Genomic DNA, 20,892 nt, shown 5'->3' on the forward strand with positions numbered 1-20,892 from the left:
TTATTTAGTAAATATTAAATTCAATGAATGAGCCACACTCTGCAAAAGGTTCTGCCGTCACCAAAAATCAGAGCATTTTATTTCTTTGTTTTTATTTAAGTCCGAACATCCACTGTCTTGCTATCCAGGCGCTGAGAAGAGTGTAGCTGTAAATAATTCAAGACAAATTCAGTATTTACTCCTGTTTCAGTAATGTTTGCAAGAAAATATGATGCAGGTTAAGAAATTACTAAGCCTTTTTTTAAAAATGAAATCATACATTTTTAAAAAATATGTGTCTTTAGTACAAAGACTCTCAGGGCTGAGAGGTACTGAGAGGGATGCAGCAGCACATTGCTGACTTTGTTGTTTTCATGTGCTTTGCTGTAAAAATCTGTAATTGTCATGTTTAAATAAATGATGAATTGAGTCTTACAAGGTCAGATAGCACCATAAAGCTAATCTGCTTTGACTCCAGATATTGTTACACAAGAAATACACAGTCAAAATTACTGTGAGGTTCATTTTGGAAAAAGTCTAAACTTGTCCTCATCAACCACTCAATTGTTCAGCAAGGACGGTGATTTATCTAAAGTCAAGGGATCTGAAGAGAAATGTGGTAATAGCCAGTAGTGGATGAGAATTGAAATTTATTCACAAACTTTGACTTTTCTTGTACTTTTAGTCTCTGAGGAAAGAACAGAATTTGAAAAAGACAATGTGGCATTCATCCCTTCAGGCCTGATCTTCCAATAATACTGAGATGAACAGGGAGTGTGACTTTGTGACTGTGTGTGTGTGCTCCTGTACTTTTATCTTTGTGAGAATCAAGTTTTAGCCTTAGAGAGAGAGGACATTTTTTGTAAAGTGAGGACATTATGGTCAGCCCTCACTTCTGCAAAGAGCTTCAGAGAACTGTTTAGGGTTTGGAGCTTGAGTTGAGAGAAATGCATTGAGTCACAGATGGTCCTCAGAGGTGTAATGTGTGTGTGTGTCTGCACACTATAGATCCCTTTTTTATTCCAATAAGTTGCAGCCCAGCTCGAATACATTCTCATCATTATGCACAGGAACTAAACTTCTACAAGGTTTTCTGAGCCTTCATCCATTTAACAAGAAAACCGCATGGAACACCCACCTGTTCCATATGGCGAAATATAATTCTGTTATTCTCCATAGGTTTTGAGAGACAAGCATTTAACTGCAAAGAATATTTACTTCAGAGTTAATAATGGGCTTCATGGTCATTAACAGCAAGAAAACATTCTTCATTTCACTCTAGGCTGCTTCACCTTCTTATCTCTCGCCTCTCGCGCACATCCCTACTTGAGCAAATGAATGGGACTCAATGCTATCGCCTGTTTATTTCTTTCCTCTTGTTTGTCTCAGTCGCCACTTAATGAAGAAAATGATTAGGGATCAATATATTGTGGTTGGTTAGATGAATAGTGTTGACAGCCACTGAAGAAGGTGGTCATCTTCCAGTTAACCTTTACTGAGGGTTGTGTTTCAGGAAAGTAAATTTGAACCCAAATCAATACCCTGTTTTAAGTACATTTCAAGGCGTTTATTATTTAATGTCAAGTGTTTTCATCCATTTAACAAATTTTATGGTCAGGCAGCAACACTTACCAATCATGCTGTTTTTGTATGGAATCATAATGGCAGCTATAATTAACTGTCCTAAAGTCAAAGGACAAGCACACTCAGGGGTGTGTCAGTAATGATCACGTGGCACTGTGAAATCATTGTGTGGAGAATATCCACTGTGTTCTGTGCTGGCTGCACCCTCAGAGACCCTAGAAAATTACATTAACCTTAATGTGAGTTTTTTGAATCATCCTGTCCTGTTTTAATTGGGCTTGTGTTTGACTGAATATTAAAATGATCCTTTTAATTTTACAAATTAATACTCGTTATTTCATACATATTGGCTATCTACAAGTACATGGTTTGCAGAATGTATTAGGACCTTTACCTTTGATATCATACAAGTCTTCTAACTAGCATAAAAATGCACCTTCTATTTGAAGAGTTGATTTTAAGGAGTGTTTGTGTGTGCTTCTGCTGATGTTCAATTATTCAGTGTGTTCACTGTGGGTTCTCCAGCTCCGTTTTTGAGTATATACAGGCTATATCTGCCACATCAAATTTGTTTCACATTATTGATCAGACTCCTAGTTGTTGCTAGAACCTAAAAATAACCAAAAAATAACTTGACAGTATATGACTGGTAACACTGATGCGTGCCAGTTTAGCTGTTATTTTCTGGAACGAGTGGATTTTACCAGCCGAACAGCAGAAACACCTGCTTATCAGGTTGTTGGTTTTAGTTTTACAACACTACAAACATTGTGCAAAGTTCAGATTTAAGTCAGTGAAATGTTTTTGCTTTTTTTTTTGCTTTTTTTTTTTTTTAGATAGAGAGCATGCAGATATATCCTGCTGTTTTTTTTTTTTGTTTGTTTTTTTTAAATATAAAATCATAATGAACATCATGCATTTGCTTTTCTTTTTGCCAAAATCACAACACCATTTCATAACTGGCTTACATTTGAGAGCAGGGGCTGATTTGAAAACTCTTTCTTGCCTGCCAAGATGCTAAATTCATCTGAGTAGGAAAAACTATCCTAGATCCAAAATTTTAATATGTTATACTTTAGAAAAATGCTAGTTTGTGAAGTTATGTGGACTCTCATCTCCAAACCTCACCAGTGGAAAAATAGCTGTGAGAGAATATTGTATGAAATCATATGAGCTACCATGATGAATGTATCAGTACACACCCACTGATATGCGTCTTTTGTAATTTCAACCTGTTTAAATTGTTCCCACTGAGTCTTAAACAGGTGTACTGTAGGGTAAGGGAATAACAGTGTGAAAGTATTAAACATAAACACTTTGGACCATGGATCACTGATTCATGAAATTAAGGCTCTTGATGTTTTATGTGTTCTGTGCTCATTGTGTATTTCAGATGAGACCAGTAGCTGTTCTGTATGTTTGTGTGAATAATAAGGTATAAAGTCTGGCATTCTATTCTGCCCTGCGTTGTATAAACACATGCTAATACTCTCTGCCCTGTCTCCCTAAAGGCTCGTCCTATTTCTTCAAGGGGAAGGACTACTGGCGAGTGCCTGGCAGTGACATGGAGGTGGAGGCAGGATATCCCCGCCTGATCGCTAAAGACTGGCTACTGTGCACCGAGATGCAGTCGGACTCTCCTGAGGCAGAGCCCAAAAGCACAGAGACGAGAGTCAACGTGCACCGTCAGCCGGACCACGCAGAGAACGGATACGAGGTGTGTTCCTGCACCTCTGACTCTGCCTCACCTTTAGGCGCTCGCCCCTCCCTATCTCCCATCTGGCTAATGTCACCTCTCTGGACTCTCTCTCTGGCCCTCCGCTCCGAACTACTATGATGCCAAAGCGTGGGACTAAGTTGGTGAGCTGTTTAATGAAGGGCCAGTGGACACTCAGTCAAACAACAACTGGAATATTTTGTTCTTACATAATTTAATATCTTTTAGCACTCTTTTTGCTGTTATTTATTTTACATGTCATTTGGTGGGCAGTGCCAACTAAAGTAGTTATCGTGATCGAGTCCACCAACTCACAATGCTTTACAAACTGCCTCATCTCTGAAAATGGTTATTTAACAGAAATATCAGGGTCAATCTGGGTCATTTTTCATTGCTGTGTGTGCCAGTTTTCTATTCAGTGACATGACCTTAAAAAAAACCCAGAATATACATACACATCCAGCCATGTGTAAGATCTGAACTAGCTTGACTTAAGTGCTTGTGATAAGCATGAATATTTGGGCTCTTACTCTTGCAGACAGTGTGAAAACCTTTTACTGTGAGAGCTAGACAGATTCAGAGATGAGTAGGTGGACTCTGTCAGCACCAGCTTCCTTGTCTAAATCTCTCAAATGTACTCTGAGGTGAGGAACTGCTGTTTATATTTTCGTTGGTTCCTCATTTCCACTTCTGAGTCTGAAGGATTCCCTACGCTTGGTTAAGTTGTATCTTTTATATCAAATGATAATGAAATAATATCCCTGTTTATTTTGCATTGCTTTGATCAGGTTACAGAGTGCAAAGACCTTTTGTGACAGTTTGACATGTCTGAAGACAAATGCCACAACATGGCTCTTGGATTTATTCTTGCTGTAAAGATATATTTACCTATACACTGATATATTTGAGTGGAAAGGTTCTGCAGTTATTGCATAGCCACGTGGACTGTGTGTATTTTAAGCTGTGTTTTCTATTGTAAAATATTTTTGTAGAGAAATTAAAAAAAACAATTGGTTTGACTTTAAGGTCGTGGATCACATGAATTTGTACTGAGACAGATTATTTTGAGTCTTGAGACTGTGTGGGCCAAAGGTGTAATTATTTACTGTCACTGAAAGGGAGCCCGGGCTTGAAGAGAGATAAAGGTGACATGAAAGTTTACAGACACCAACTGGGAGCTGCTCTTCGTCACTCTGATGTTTTTAAGCATGCTCATCAGGAATGCAAACTTCACGTCAATCACACCCCACACTCACACCCGGAGTGGCATTATGAGCAGGTTTTCTGGCAGAGAATTATACAGTTTGTGTGTGTTCCTGGAGGAGTGAAAATCAAACATGTTAAAACTCCTTAAGCCAAACATATTCTCCAGCTCAGATACGTCTGTTTTAGAAATCAAAGTTAAAAAGATGTCAGGTCTTTTGAGTCTTGGTAGACTCACACATACAAGTAAACACAAATTGAACCCTACATGTTGACACCTTAGTTACAGCTACATTACCCAGATGAGTAACGTCACAACCATGCACAAGCACAAATATGTGCATGTTTGTGTGGAGTTTTGTTCGTCTGTTGTACCCACAGGCCATGGATGAACCCTCACCAAAATAATGCAGACCCAAAATTTATTTTTGAGGGAAAATGAAGTTTAAAAGTTTAAAAAGTCATTCATTCGCTCTTTCTGCCAACAGCAGCAGTTTTTCTTCCCTTCTCTTGACACACTTGAGTGGTATTAATTAACTGGTGTGGCTCAGCAGCACGAGGAGAGCACCTGCACCCACTACCGAATGCAGAAGGGACAGGTCACTTTCCAGCAGTATGTCCTGTTCAGAAAATATCATTTACAGAGCAGTTCGATGTGTTTAATTTAGCAATATTAGACATTTATTAAAACAGAAAGGTAAAAAGTTAAAATAGTGCCATTTGCATGGAGCTTCATCTATAAATAACACATGGAACTTTCAATGCTTGAGTCTCCAGCTGGACCATGCAGAACCAATCAGACTATAACTAAAATATTCAAGATGAGAGAACCTGCTTGTAAAGCTGAGAAATGAAAAGAGGGACTAGAGAAAAACAAATGGACAGAAAATGACAGATTACTGTAAACAGGGTTGCAAAGAGATAAACAAACTTTAAATAGATAAATGGCAGCCAGAAAGCCAAAACAACCAACAAACATAAAGACAGATGTATGATAAATAAATAAATAAAATGTAATCTCCAGAGACAGTGCCAAAGATAAGTACATAATCCACAGAGGAGACAGGAAACAATTTCCATATGCTGAAGCGTCTGTTTGCTGAATCTGTCTATTACAACTTAGATCTTGTTTAAAATGTTTTTGCCATCATTTCTGTAGATTGTGATAACAACACAGTCACCAAAGTAACAGCTCAGATTTGGATACTGGGAGGTGAACTCTAAACTGGGATGTGTGTTTGCAATGGGATATGTGAATAGTAATTAAAACTCACCTTTGTTTTATCCTCTAAAGCCAAATTCGATCCATCTGGCTGCTCAGGTTTCTTGCTCCTTTTTCTGAATTTGCTGCATTCCCCCAAATTAAACTATACCTTACAATAGAAATGTTCAAACTAAAAACCTGGCAAAGAATCTTGTATCAAAACCAAAGGTCGTCATGTTCAAACAGATGCTGGTTGTCAAATCTATGACAAGCTACTACTACTACCAGAAAAGGGCACCATGAAATCAATCACCTCTGTATGTGTATGCAAGTTTGACACTGTAAGTGTGTCTGTGTGTGAGAGAGTGAAAGAGAGAGCTTGGCTCAGACAGAGGAGGTTAGTGCTCTGCAGCAATATGAATTCTGAGCCATGCTCTCTAGCAAACACTCTGACACTCTCAATGTACCATGGGTACCTTGGCTAACCCCATACCAACACTTGCATATGATTAGTTTTATGTGTATGTGTATGTGTGTGTGTGTGTGTGTGTGTGTGTGTCTGACTTTTGGGATGGCCCTCCATAGACCATGGGGGCAGAGAAGCAGCTGCTGACATGGCTGTCCATTGTTGCATTTTGCCTGTCCTCAAACACACATCAAAGAGCCTGGAGCAGGACCCCTGAAACAGATATACAGAACAGAATACACAACACAGACCTATAAACATGTGACAAGGAGCAGCATATTAATGGACGACAGCAGTTAAAAATTAGGCAAGTTGCATAGGATGGAAAAAAAATTGTGTACTATGCAAAACCTAGAGGTGGAGGTACTGAGATGCTTTGCTGAGGTAAAAGTATAAATACCACAATGGTATAATACTCTGTTACAAGTACAAGTCTGCATTCAAAAATTTACTTAAGTATATGCACAAAAGGTCCAGTAAAGGTGGAGCTTATGTTAACATATGTTCTTATAATTTGAATTACCCTGCATATTGCTAGTTAGTTCCCTACATAGGATCAATAAAGTTTTACGATTATATTGAATTCTGTATTATATTTCTGATTTCAAAAAGTAACTAGTACTTAAAGTTTTAAAAATAAATGCAAAGGAGTAAAAGTAAAAATACAGGTTTCCTCCCACAGTCCAAAAACATATATGTCAGGTTGATTGGTGACTCTAAATTGCCCATAGGAGTGAGTGTGAGTGTGTTAATATTACAATTAATAAATAGGAATAAGTGAGTATAGACAATGGATGATAGAGTAAAAGTAACAAATTTTTCTATGAAATGTAGTGACGTCGAAGTATAAAGTAGCAGAAAATAGAAACACGAGTAGATACCTCAAAATTGTACTTAAATACATTGAGTAAATGTACTTAGTTACTTTCCAGCTTTGCTCAGCACACAGAATCCAAGTATTCACATGGAAAACTAGTGAGTTATAAATTCTAATATCTAACTCTCTCACACCTACTCAGATGTATCCATCCATCATCTATACCTGCTTATTCCTAACCAGGATCACAGGGATCTGCTGGAGCCTATCCCAGCTCTTTCTGGGTGAAAGGCAGGGGTACACCCTGGACAGGTCACCAGTCCATCACAGGGCCACATAGAGACAAACAACCTCACACACTCACACTCACTCCTATGGGCAATTTAGAGTCACCAATCAACCTGACATACATGTTTTTGGACTGTGGGAGGAAACCAGAGTACCTGGAGAAAACCCACACAATCACATTCTGATTTTCCTCAAACTGTTTCTGTTTATAATGCTAAATCTAACACAAAGACATAAAAATATAGTACCTCTTCGTGATTAGTATTAGCGAACCACTTTCCCAGTCGTGCAGTTTTTGCATCAGGCAGATGACAGGAACTGATCTCTAGGTGGCAAACAGCTGATACGAGTTTGCTTCCCTTTCTTCTATTTTTTCTGTATACGACTGGTAAAATTAAATAAATGGTCTCAGAAAAACACGACTGGTCCAATAAAATAAAATTGGTCCAATAAAATAAGGCTGTTCTAATAAAATACGAATTGGCCGAATAAAATACGTCTGGTCTCTGTAAAATACGGCTGGTTTCTGACTAATACATCTTTTCCTGAAAAATACATCTGGCCCCCAAGAGGGTAGTGTCCCCACAACCCCAAGTCTGACAAATATCCCGGCCGGCGTCGCATACGCCTCGGCCTCCTCAGTGTCCCTCGCCAGGCTCAGCCCCGAGGCCGTCATTGTCCGTTCCGACACCGGGAGCGGGTAATGGAGCGCCCCTTTGAGGTTCATCAGTCTGTTGCTTCGGGGCCAGCGGGTGGTATGGTGCTAACCGGTCCTTGTAGCACCACCCGTCTGCCCCGTCCGGGCATCCTGACCCGGAAAAACCACCTTGGAAATCTGGTCATGAACCTCCCCGGGTCCTTGCCAGTGTGGAGTTAGTGCGACAGTTGGGCGACATCCCCCGCTTCCTCTGGGGGCAGAACACCCATACCTTGTCCCCGGGCCTCAGGATGGGTCCGTGGGCCCGGGGATCATACGCCCGCTTCTGGCGAGCTCCAGAGTCCTCTAAAGCATCCCTGGCCTGTTGATGGACCGTTCCCAAATGCTCCTTCAGGCGTCTGTAATAGTCCACAAATTCTCACCCAAACGTCAGTGCCTCTGCTGTGCACTGGCTTGACTCCTGCACGTCGGTTCTGTATGCCCACAGGACCAGGGGTAAGATGCCGGTCCCAGTCTATCTGATGCCAGCTGGTCAGAGTGGCCAGGGTGCGGTTAAACCACTCGACCAGCCCGTCACTCTGGAGGTGGAGGGGAGTGGTTCTGGTCTTCCTCACGCCCAACCGCTGGCACACTTCCCCGAACACCCGGCTTCCTCCCCTGGTCACCGTGGAGCTCCTCCGGTACTCCAAACCAGATGAACATTTCATCCACCAGCGCCGCACTCTGGTCCGGCACCGCATACGCCTCTGGCCACTTTGTAAAGTAGTCCATACTGACCAGGACGAAGCGATTGCCGGCGTCAGTGAGGGGGAACGGACCCAGGATGTCAACCCCGATCCTCTCCATGGGTGCCCCGACCAGGTACTGCTGCAGTGGCGCTTGAGAGTATTAGCTGTGTCCCTTCTGCGCCGTGCAGACGTCACAGCAGTGGACATACATCTCCGCGTCCTGTCGACACCCCATGGATATTTGCCATGGGGGGGGCATGGCGGCCCATGGATATTTTTACAGCAAAGCAACCTCAAAGTTTCTCCTGAACATCTTTCACAAACACAAATGAACATAAGTCCCAGGATGAAGAATAATGCAATCCTTTGGCAGAACCTTGTGAATCACTGCCCCTGACTGGCCTGTTCTCACTGAGGTCCTCACTGAGGTACTCAGGCTGCTGGCCATCTTCCAGAACCACTGTCAGAATGGATAGAGCAGCTGAGCTGGACAGACGTGGACTGGTCTGGATACTCGCAAAGGGACTGTTGGATGTCTGAACAGCTTTATGGCTGAGCTCCTCTGTTGCTTGGTGGCATCGCAGCTCATCATATTTCACCTACACAACACACTCATAGCTTATTGAAATGCATTCATTTTTATCTAACTGCTGTGTACTACTTAATATTGTTCACTGGATAGGAAGTCATAAGACTGAAAAGGATCATTTTTTGACAAATTCTTCTCCTGCCCAGTTGAATCTTTCATGCATAAATTGTACCAGACATGCTATAAATACACCACCTGCAGTGCACTGTACTGTGCCTCCACTTCTTTGTGGCTTTCAAAGCGCTGTCACTGTTACACCTTTGCCGGTCTGGTCTGGTCTGGTCTGTTGAGGGGACATAGGACATAAGTCTTAAGTATAATGGAAAATTATACATGATATGGGTCTATGCTTGCTCTGTATATTAAAAGTTGTATCACAAATTGTCAGCTATAACAAAGCTAAAATAATGCATCATTTTGAATGTAGTCCATACATAAGTCAGTCATAACCTGTTGGCACAGTCAGCAGGACACAGAAGCTGCAGCTGTTCCACTTTAGCCTGCAGCCACCCCAGTCCCACAGCCCTAGGTAAGGAAGTAACTTGACTGGTTGACTGAGCTATTTTGATAGAAAATATTATTTATATATAATAATATAATTATCCTGTTAATTTAAATGTTGATTGTTGATTCAGGTAAATTTACCAATTATATCCATACATCCACTATATTTATACTATTTTTTAATCTGCTTTAAAATTACATAATAGTGATTACATGGGCCCCCTTGCTGATTTTATGCAAATTCATTTTCATATCATAAAAAGATTTTTCATATAAAGAGTCAGGAAAATGGGCCCCACCAGTGCAAATTCACACACTTGCAATACCATCCACAACCACTAAGGGCACTGTGTGAAACACAAATGTCTGGAAATTCTACCCTCTAGGGTCCAATTTTCCTTTTTAGGCATATCAGGAGGATGTTTTCTATTGATTGCAATGCTTGAGAGACCATGGGGATAAGCGGTCCCCACAGTGTGAGTGATATGTCAGATGGTGGTCCCCACCAAAATAGAAGAACAAAAGTGCGCACGCACGCACAGTAATTCCACTGTCTCTGCTCTTACATGAAAAAACGTATCACTTATTTTACAAGTAGTTTTCGTGGGGATCAATGTTAGCCACATAGAAATGAAGAATATGCAGACTATCTCAGGAAGACACGTCACATCATACTAATACATTTTACACACTCAGATAATCAAACATACTCTATCCTCTTCACAAATTCTACTACAATCATCACTGATAATCCTAATTCGTGAAACTGTGAAATATATCTACCCTTTCCCTGGAATATTGATATAAAGTCTTGTTTTTCCAACATTCTACCTTGTCTGCTATCTTGGACATGTTTTCAATCAATCACAGTCAATCATTCAATGTACACTCAATCACAAAAGAACCAATAGCATTGAAAAGAAATGTCCATGAGCCCACCATCAAATCCTCAAAACCACCCCTCATCTCAGGGCGTGCATTAAAATGTCAATCAAGCACAGAGAGCGGTCACAGAAAACCCACTTGGTGCACAAAGACAATCATTTGAGAAGGGGAAAAAACCACAGCAAGAACATAATATTGTAATAAAAATACGTGCAGCTCTTCTTTCTGTGCATGCAAATTTCACAGTTGTGCACGCAAGCTTCACATTTGCACTCTCAAGTAGGATATTTATGCTGGTGCACTCTTAAAATATGCAGGTCTATATTTTTCACCCTGTGTTTTTGCACCTTCTAGTTTTGACATTTATGCAACACCATAAAAAAACATCTTTTTGTTTTCTGGTCATCTGTAGTACTTCCATAGTTTTGCTTTTGTAAACTACTTACTTCTGCAAACAACTTGCACTATGCCAACTCAGCTGCCTTGACTTTTGAAAACTGTAGCTTGACTGGAGCTGACTAGTGACTGAAAACAAAAAACGAACTGCAGACTTTTAATTCCAAAAGTACCAACAATGGCCTATCTTTTACAGTAGTTATTTCAACCCAACTACCTTAAATGTAAATCTTGATTGTCTTTATTAAAAATCAGATAAAGTGGTTCGCATTGTAATGTGTGAACTTTCATTCATTTTTAAAACAATTTGAATAAACTCTATAGGAATCTGTCTAGGTGTTCTAAAGCTAAAAATGTAGGTGTTAAAGAATCAATTTATAACTTTCTTTAGATGATTCACAGGTATAACTGTAAATATGCAGAAATTGAAACCTACTGTATTAAAAAAAGTCTTTGTAGTAGTTGGAACTATGCTTCCCTCTGCTGGAGATTCAACTTCTAGTTGTTGTCCACAATGCTTTCCAAGTAATTTCGGAGTCATATGTCACTTGAAATGTTTATGTCATTAAATAAAATCCCTTGGGTTGGAAAAGGTTTTAGTGTGTTTTTTTTTTTTTTGTTTTGTTTTTTGCTCCTGAACCAACTGAAATCAGTGCTGGTAGCAAAAATATCTGCAGAGGTCTCAGCTCTGATCTCCACAGGCATTTCTGTGGGCTTCTATTCAGGGGCTTTGACTAAAGTCAGTCCCAGCTCTGGCTCTTTCTTAGACCCTCTGTCAATTTGTTAGAGCTACACCTACATTTGCTATGAACCACTCAAAAAAATATGTTGACAAATATATTCTTTTCTACTTTTAAATTAACTAATCTCCGCATCTGTACTTTGGGTGCCTTTTCTCTTATTTTTTTCCTCAGATTAAGAAATGTCCTTTCAATTTCCCACTAGTTTTTCTATTGTTAGCTGCAACTTCCAGTCTCATGAAGGTTTCTTCTCTGCCCTCTCTGTGGTTTTTTCTTTATTTATCTGCCTGCACATGCTCTTGATAATCTGTTTCTCTTTCTCCTTTCTTCCTTGTCTGGTTTTTTCAGTTTTATTAGTTCCCCTCTTTTACTCCTTTATTTCCTTTTGCATTACCTTAAATTTGGCATGCTTTTCACCATAAAAGTCATTATTCCTTTTACGTGAAGATATTTACCTCCCCCCTTTAAGTTCTAAGATTTAAAGATCTAAGTCCTTCAGACCTTCACAGCATTTTTACAGTATATTTTCTTAGCTTTTTTTGTATTTGTTTTAAACTATTACTTTAAACACAGCTAAACGCAGTAGCATCAATATAGTATAAGGCAATTTGTTTACATTGTTCAAAATTAAGTAGACATGAATACTGCTCTCTAACATAATTTATTGGCTCTGCAACTTTGAGTTACAGTATAATTCTGGGCATAATTTTGTACAATAGAACATGAAGCAAATATAGTATTTATATATATTTAAAAAGCAATGTGAGTATTTAAAGAGTAGTCCAGTAGGTGGCAGTATTGACAAACACAAAGCTTCATGGAAATGGTGTAGTTCCTACATTTTCTTTTTGCCAGTATATTGGTGGGACTGTTGTGAAAATCACCAGATAAGTGTGTTTTAATGCAGTGAAGTATGATTTGGACAATACTGCACGAAAGGAAGTAGTTCTGCATTTTGCTACAGACACAAATACACACACGCACACACCTTTCCTTGTAAATTAAACTGCATGCTAAAGGGTACCTTAGTATTTCCCAAACTATGTGATAGAGGTAAATGATTAGTCACTCAATCCCGCAACTTCCCACCTCATTTAAGTGGCAAAGCAATTATATCTCTAAACTACCACCACCACGGTCATGCACTGCATCATCCAGCTGCAGCTTAGACTTATCTCAATTTATCGAAACTGTTGAAACCACAGAATTTCCTGTGCCATAAGATATTTTTACAGCAGCAGAACCGAAGCATTTGAGAAAAACGCTGCGCAAATACAGGACAAACACTAGCAGCTTAGAACATGCATCACTGTGGCTTTCACTTTTGCAGTGTCACTGCTGATCTGCAGCTTGCTCTACTTTAGGACTGATGCAAAACATTGGACGAAATGACCTAAAACCTAATTTAAGTACATCAACAACAGTGCATTTACAGCTCTGATCATCCTGCTAAAATACCATTAGCAGAAGCAGATGTTAGCAATATCTTTGCCTTAATGAACATAGCTGACATATGCTGCAGGCAGGAACGCAGTGAATTCCATTGTCAAGCCTGAAGTTGATTTAAGCAGAGGTGAAATGTTTCAACACGCCTACAGTTAGAACGGAAAGGCCTTGTACAGGCAGTGAGCCACTCTTTTACTCTTTCTAAGAGTGCTATACAATCCAAACAGATGAATCATTCTGCTCTGGTAAATGAAATGACAATAGTGCACAGCATGTACATCCTCAGACACAACTTTGCCAATATACACACTCATGCACAGTCACTGCTACAGAACATTTGAAACACAGATTCAATATCCTATCAGTTTCTTTGCAAATTTAAGACAAGAAGTCTCACACCCTCCAATCAGAACCAAACCCCTTAAAGCAAGTACTATATTTAGTTTCTGAACAATGAAAGGCCAGGGAAACATTAAAAAACCAAATATCATAATAATATAATAGTTTCACTGTAAATCTGATAGCCGACAAATATTTATTAAAATTCCTCTCCAGTACCTGACGTGTCAGAAAACTAAGAAAACACAGCAGTCTCCACTTTTTGCATTGAATGAACAAGATAGGCTTCCCTCTACCATTCCTCAGCATGTTCTAGTGAGGCACCACCGGCAGCACCCTCCATTACTCTGTGGTATGGAAGTCTCTGACTTTAAAATAAAGTGAAAACCAGTGAAACGATTATTGGCACATCTACGCCCCCCCCACCCCCAAGCCACCCAACAAACCCGCACTCACAACACACGCCACTATTTTGCTCAAACGTCACTCTTAACACCTTTTTTTGTGAAATCCCTATGAGAGTCTGTGCATGCATTGGTGACATTACAGACCACGCGTTGAAAAATAAAAAATAGTACTCTGCTCTCCTGTTTGGTATGAACTTAAAAACTAAATCAGCTTTAAGCCATCATATGGTTTTGTCACTTTTCTCTTAAGGAGCTGGAAAGTTTTATTTTTTTATGATGCTTACAGTTCAAACCCAAGACTGCATGTTTTTTCTGGCTACAGATCATCAAATGGAAATATTTAGGACGCCTTGTACATGTCTTCAGAATCCAGCCTGATATATTTGGTATCATTGGAAACTTAAAAAAATAAAATAAAAACATGTGCTGTGGGTTTGAACAAACCTTGACTGCTCGTCATATATTTGTACTGATTGTCTGACCTGTATATCTGATAGAACACAACTTATTTATTGAGGAAGAAGTTCATGTTTAAATCACTGGACTGTAAACTTACAACATTGCCCTCTATTGCCCATTCTGCTGCTCTTCCCTTCCTCCCTTCAGTCTTTCATGTCAGTGGGTTGCTAAGTGCTGGCTCCATAAGAGGGCCTGTTTTCCTCCCAGGGCACTTAAGGTGGGGAGGTAGGGCCAAATGGCCTCATAGGATTAGCATGTCTGCCATTGTCAAGGCTAGACCCCAGCTCCAGTCACCTAATCTCTCAACTTGTTCCTAATACACAAGCGAAGCTGCCAGGAAGGGACCAGTTTGTCTGCTCCTCCATCCCCCGAGGTGCTTTGAAATTGTGCTCACTGTCCTTCAACCTGGACTGCAGGAGGTGGTGAAAGGTGCCTCCTGAAAACAACCAGCCAAACAGAGGAAAAACAAAAGAAGCATAGACAGTTAAAACTAACTCATTACATAATGTTATGTTCTCATTTCATGTATTATTCATTTCTCTCTAAAAATTTTTTCTCTGTGCTCAAAAAATACTAAAATACCAACAATGATCAACTTTCAACACAGCATACCAGCCAATGTACATGTAACAAAAACACACCAACAGCTTCACACAAAACTACTATAGTGACTCATTTTGTGAGTTCACTACAAAGACCTCAACATCACCTAATAGTCTCACCTCCCCCCACACTGCATCCCCTCTGGTCTGCTCTGACCACACGCCCACGGCTGTATAGTCCCCGCCCTTTCTGAGATGACCAATAAAGTTCAAGGCTCAGACTTTTAAAGGATAGAGACCCCTGATATATGGAACATCTAGAAGCACCTCCTTGTCTCAAACCTTCTTTTTGGGTGCCACTGGAGGTTAAAATACAAGGACAATAACATGCAACACTTCCCTGGTAAGTTTTGTCTAACTATTCATTGAGCATACATGTGCAACATGGCAATGGACTACACTGGTGTTTTAGACTGTAGATTAAATAAACAGTCATGCTAGATGTGTTTGGCCATAAAGCATCAAAAACTGTCTTTTTGATTACTACCGCTTCAGCTCGCTTTCTGAGAAAATATTTTCCTGTTCTAAGTACTTTTGCATGTTGTATTGTCTCCACAGATTCCAAATTGAATCTAGGCATGCCCCTGTCCCCATCTGCAGCTGACTCATACCAGCAGGACTGCATCAGGATGACGCTGGAGAATGTAGATCTCTGGAGGTCCTTCCACAGCATTGGAACAGAGATGATTATAACAAAGCATGGAAGGTAACAATGCTGGCAATGTTAGCTAGCTACTGAGTTAGAATTAATGATATTTCCTGCTTTCTGAAAATATGAGTAGTACTTTGAGTTTATCATATAGACCACAGCTTGCATGAAATTCCCTATGCCAAGGCTATAGAGCATAGATTTTGCCTGCATATAGTGCACACAAAGTCTTGTTTTAAGAATTCAAATATTTAATTGGCTCATTTTACAATACATTTTAAATTGAACATTCCTCGACTTACTACTTTGTGTGTTTTGTTTTAGGAGGATGTTTCCACACTGCAGCATCAGTCTATCTGGGCTTCAACCATTAGCCAATTATGTCATCATAATGGAGATGGTTCCTGTAGACAACTTCAAATACAAGGTAAATGCATATGCAACACACACAGAGTACTGTATGCACTGATGTGCTTTCTGAATCCTCAAGCTTCTTTGTCTTCTGCATTGTGTTTTGTTTGCTGATAAAAAAAAAGTGGTGACTAAAACCAACTGATTGCAGTATGCAAAACACAGCAGTCTGCAGCGAGACATCAGCCTGCCTACTCTAGGCTGTTCACTGCTGCATATCAAAGCCTTTCATGGCTTCCTGTTTGTGCACCCTCGGCTGGAGGCCCAATCAATTAGCATCCCTCCTCATTCACAATCACCGAATGAGAAGCCGTCAGCCATCCATACATTCAGTGCTTCTTGCACCAACTGCTCTGGCCCATTTGGTCACTGGCATTGCATTTAGCACACAATGAAGCAGCGAAGTAGATCAAAAAGAGATACTCTAGGGTCACTGGTTGTAGTGAATTTGAAAAAAAGTGACTTACTTGTGTCCATATAAGCAGACAGACAAGGAAAAAAGAACTGCCATTGCAAAGAAAAAAAAACAAAACAAAAACAAAAAAAACACACACACACACACACACACACACACACACACACACACACACACACACACACACACACACACACACACACACACGACTTTTTCATGCTCCAACTCTATAGTATCATCACTAAGATTTCAGATTCATCTGGCATTTCCAGAGGTCTCACACTTGGTAACCTTACTGCCCTACCTCTCACCATTTCACTGTAGTGGAAAAGGGAACAGTGGGAGGTCGCCGGGAAGGCAGAGCCCCAGCCACCATGTCGGACATACATGCACCCAGACTCCCCTGCAACTGGAAATCACTGGATGAACCAACCGTTGTCCTTCCTCAAGATGAAACTAACCAACAACACCTTGGATCAGCATGGCCATGTAAGCCACCATCTCATTATCCAAATATTACACTAGCTTATGTTTAGTTTATTTGCTCAACTGTGACTTTTCACCCTGCTCCTTTTTTTCTCATTAGATCATTCTGCACTCCATGCATCGCTATTGCCCAAGGTTTCATGTCATCCAGGCAGACAGTCCGTACACTGTCCGCTGGTGCCCATTCAAGACATTTTCCTTCGCAGAGACAACCTTCACTGCAGTGACCGCTTATCAGAACCCAAAGGTACAGATTCACCAAAAATACTCAGAAGTCATTTCAAACCCCTTATTATTCATTTAGCAGCTACACTCTGTGTCCATAGTGCCATCTTTTCAGATGCACAGCATTTTAACAAAACACATATGTTCCTCTTATTGAACCAAAACACTGCATGATTAACAATTATCTTTTCCTGCTCTTTTCTTCAGATCACCAAATTGAAAATTGACCACAACCCCTTTGCTAAAGGATTCAGGGAGGGTGGGACCCATTCCCACAGTAAAAGGTAGGAATGACAGATTTCTAAGAGCCAAATATGCAGTGTGTATGCAGCAAAAATGCTTAACATATTCTTTTTCCTAGGTGTCGTTCAAACAGAAGTCCTCCTGCAAAGAGAGCCACACAGGACAGAAAAGATCTTTGCAAAAGTCCACCAGGTAAGTTAACCTTTCAGATTTTTACTCACACAGCTTGAAACCACGCTATGGCATGACTTTGGAATCAAAGTACCAATGAATTTACATTTCTCTGACATCCTATGAAACACTGTATTTCCCTCTCAGGCCTGCAGAGGTTGCCCTCCACCTCTCAGTTGGTGCAGGTTGAAAAGAATCAAGCCGCCACACAACCATCAGTGAAAGGGAGTCACTTTTCAGCCTGGGCACCAGAGCAAGACCCATCCGAGAGTTTACACACTGAGCCCCTAGACCTGAATGAGTATGACTACAATGGTGAAGAACAGATGGTGCCTGCATCCGTGGCCTACCAGCCCTACAGGTATGATTTAAACTGTCCAGGATGAGAAAAAAAAAAAAAAAACAATGTACAATATCCCAGTGGGTCTAGGAAAATAAAATATAAAATATGCTGCATGAAGTTTAATCTTCCGGTCACATACCATCTTTTCACCAGATCTGTGGACTACACCAGATATCCACCACTCCCTCTCAATGATGCAAATGGAGCACACACTCTCAGCCACCCCCCACCTCTTCCACTCACTACAACTGAACAAAGCGTCCAACATGGGTACTACCACCAAGGCAACACAGCCCCAGACTGGAGCCAGTACCCACTCTTCTCCTACTCTTGTTGGTGAAGTCTGACTTTTGCTATGGTGACAGCCTTGATGGAGGATAACACCAATACACCAGTGAAGGAAAGCTTTTATATTAAGTGGGACTGCAACTTACACACTCCACTGCAGTATAAAGTGTATAAATGTGTATAAAATTTCATCTATTTCCAGAACATGATAATGTATGCAAGGTTAAACTGGAAACTTAACCTGTTCCTCTAAATTGAGATTTATATTTTCTTGTCTTTATATTTTAAATCACAAACGTTAGTTTGGTTTAAGCTTACAGTTATGTTTGCTACAGTAGGTGCAGGTTTTTAAGATTTATATATTGTGCTGTATCCAATCAGCTGGGAAATATGTGTGAAATTTAATCTGGAAGTATGATGAAAAGATACCACTGTGTACTATGACAGACCTTTAATAAGACTGTTATGGCATTTTTTTTTTTAAAAAGCTTCAAAAGGTTGACTGTTAAAAGCATAGCATTTCAAAATAAAATTGAGTGCAATATAAAAAATGTACTTTTATTCAACACCAAACTGTAAACTGTTTAAAATCATGTCATAATGTGACAAAAATAGTATATGCGTCAAAAAGGGACTAGTTTTCAATTTGTGTTTTTAATCTATGGGACTAAATATAAACACAAATTGTGTCGGATACTGATGGGCATAATATTTAGGTTTAACAATTAGCAGATAACACAATTGGGGTGAATACATTTTAATGTGAGCCATTCATTTCTAAACAAGACTAAAAGACTGCTAAATCTTCAGCATACTAACACACACTGTGGCAGTGGTTACATTAACATGGTGAGGTTTAGCAGACTTCTACAGCACTTCTCATCATAGTTTAACCCATTAGAATACTAATATTCACTGATTAGCACTAATCAAAGCAGAAGCTGGTGGGAATGGTACCCAATAAATATGACTTGATTATGCTAGATGAAAAACTAAGGGATCAACAAAGTTATTGCAGTTCAATCCAAGAAATTTCATGCCAATCCACCTAATAGCTGTTGAGATATCTGAAACATTGATGCCTGTACAAAGATTTATTTATTACATCCAATAGTTATCAAGATTTTTCAGTAAGTGGTGGACTGTTAGATCAAATGACACATCACATCAAACCTGGATAACTGATTCATATTGCCCATGCATCACCTATAGTCTCCAAATGAATCCAATCAAGCCTATGTGACAAAGACAAAAATCATTTTCTAGAAACAACACTTCGTGAGGGATCATGACCCTGCTGTTCTAGTAATCCACTGAGTTCAGCTATAAAGGGGGACGAGAAAGAGCGAGAACCAGTCTGTCCTCCAGCAGTGAGTCTGACCTGATAACGTGATGACAGACAGCTAGGGTGGAATTACCATCATAGTCTGGCATAGTTTCCTCAGCAGAAGGCAGGAACGTCTGTGCTGTAAATGTTTTACGAGAGAGAGAGGAGCCATATCTGGGACATTTATAAAGCTTCAGGGAGCAAACACTGCAAAGGAATTTTCTAGAGCACCACAGTGGGCATGTGTTTTGTGTAATACATTTTGTTTTTTCCCCTCACTAGTCAAAATGATGCATTGAGTGGCAGAGCTGTGTGTGGTATCAAACCTGCAGCAGACAAGACACATCACTGACATCAGACATGCTGGCTGGAAGGAAGTTTTAAACACTGATTACAGGATGGCCGTGTAAACGAGGTCATTCAGTCTGGGTAACCAACACAGTTGATCCAAAATTCGTCTCACTTCGCTCTAAAATGAAATATGAAACACAGCTGAGGTTATTTAGTGCGCAGTCACACACCTGTAGTCCTCGGGTGTGTTTTTTGTTGTGTTTTACATACTTAACTCCGACTGGACTGTTGTTTTCTGTCGTATACGCACAACTGCGCACGGTAATGTGCTTCCACAAGAGGTTTTTTCTTGTTTGCCCCGGAACCTCGTTAACGACATGTCGTTAAAAACGAAACGCTTCCCCTCCGCTTGTTTAAAATCCTCTCAGCGGAGTAGTACACATCAGTGCTTCGGTTTCCGTTGGAATAGGATGACCCGATTGGTTCTCACCTGGATGACGCGGCGTCACGTCAGCAGATATTTGCGTCAAGAAGTTACGTACAGGCCCAAAGGTCGGTGTTATGTGAGAGGGGCTGAGATAAGGGGCTTACTGAGCTCACCTCCCATCCTTCAGAACTGCTTATTAACTGCTGCTCAATCAAACAGAGGGGGCTCCGGAATGAGGTCACACAAGGTTCTCCCTCATCGCATCCGGTCGTCTCCGGACTTATCAACTTTTAAATCATCACTCAAAACATATCTGTTCCGTATAGCGTTTTCCACCTAACTCTCTTAACTTCTCAAAGCAGCCCGTGATGTCCTACCACCCTCTGCCTATTTCATATTGTCTCATACTGTTTCATATTTGTTGTTCTGTCATCTGGGTTTCTGTATTTCAATTTACTTTTACTGTACTTCGCCCACTTCCTAGATAATCCACTCTTTTGCCTTTACATTCTCTCCCGCCGTTTATGTATTCTTGTTACTGTTGTTTTAATGCACTCTATGTATATCATGCTGTATGCTTCCTTTTCTATCTGTAAGGTGACCTT

The 20,892-nt window shown here is 40.2% G+C and overlaps 2 protein-coding genes and 1 long non-coding RNA gene across 5 annotated transcripts in view; 2 read left to right on the forward strand and 1 right to left on the reverse strand.

Moving 5' to 3' along the window:
- LOC113125008 (matrix metalloproteinase-17-like) overlaps window positions 1-4,083 on the forward strand; it is a 48,986-nt gene extending 44,903 nt beyond the window's left edge. For both annotated transcript variants that reach the window (XM_026298249.2, XM_026298248.2), the window contains one exon: window positions 3,075-4,083. In XM_026298249.2, the coding sequence (XP_026154034.1) occupies window positions 3,075-3,400 (326 nt within the window). In that variant the 3' untranslated portion in view covers window positions 3,401-4,083. The remainder of the gene's footprint in view (window positions 1-3,074) is intronic.
- Window positions 4,084-5,147: 1,064 nt separating this feature from the next.
- LOC113124599 (uncharacterized) lies at window positions 5,148-20,273 on the reverse strand. Of its 2 annotated transcripts, XR_003295065.1 has the most exons (5): window positions 20,131-20,273; window positions 19,896-20,038; window positions 9,429-9,516; window positions 7,507-9,243; window positions 5,148-6,366 (listed from the first exon to the last, which is right to left on the reverse strand). It is a non-coding gene; the product is annotated as an uncharacterized LOC113124599 (long non-coding RNA). The 2 variants fall into 2 exon arrangements; XR_003295066.1 differs by lacking the exon at window positions 7,507-9,243.
- Window positions 15,581-18,294, forward strand: LOC113124598 (T-box-containing protein TBX6L-like). The gene is made up of 8 exons (XM_026297610.1): window positions 15,581-15,717; window positions 15,985-16,087; window positions 16,811-16,975; window positions 17,073-17,219; window positions 17,405-17,481; window positions 17,559-17,632; window positions 17,759-17,972; window positions 18,108-18,294. The coding sequence occupies exons 1-8, from the start codon at window positions 15,590-15,592 to the stop codon at window positions 18,292-18,294; spliced, it is 1,095 nt and encodes a 364-aa protein (XP_026153395.1). The 5' UTR covers window positions 15,581-15,589.
- Window positions 20,274-20,892: the final 619 nt, after the last annotated feature.

Source organism: Mastacembelus armatus, chromosome 12, assembly GCF_900324485.2.
Source record: "Mastacembelus armatus chromosome 12, fMasArm1.2, whole genome shotgun sequence".
Lineage (NCBI taxonomy): Eukaryota > Metazoa > Chordata > Actinopteri > Synbranchiformes > Mastacembelidae > Mastacembelus > Mastacembelus armatus.

Bases quoted from the DNA above. Each gene is read 5' to 3' on its own strand.
- LOC113124598 (XM_026297610.1), top strand. From the start codon at position 15,590: ATGCCCCTGTCCCCATCTGCAGCTGACTCATACCAGCAGGACTGCATC. The intron at 16,976-17,072 runs GTAAGCCACCAT...TTTTCTCATTAG, and splicing joins CCTTGGATCAGCATGGCCAT to ATCATTCTGCACTCCATGCA. The intron at 17,633-17,758 runs GTAAGTTAACCT...TTTCCCTCTCAG, and splicing joins TCTTTGCAAAAGTCCACCAG to GCCTGCAGAGGTTGCCCTCC.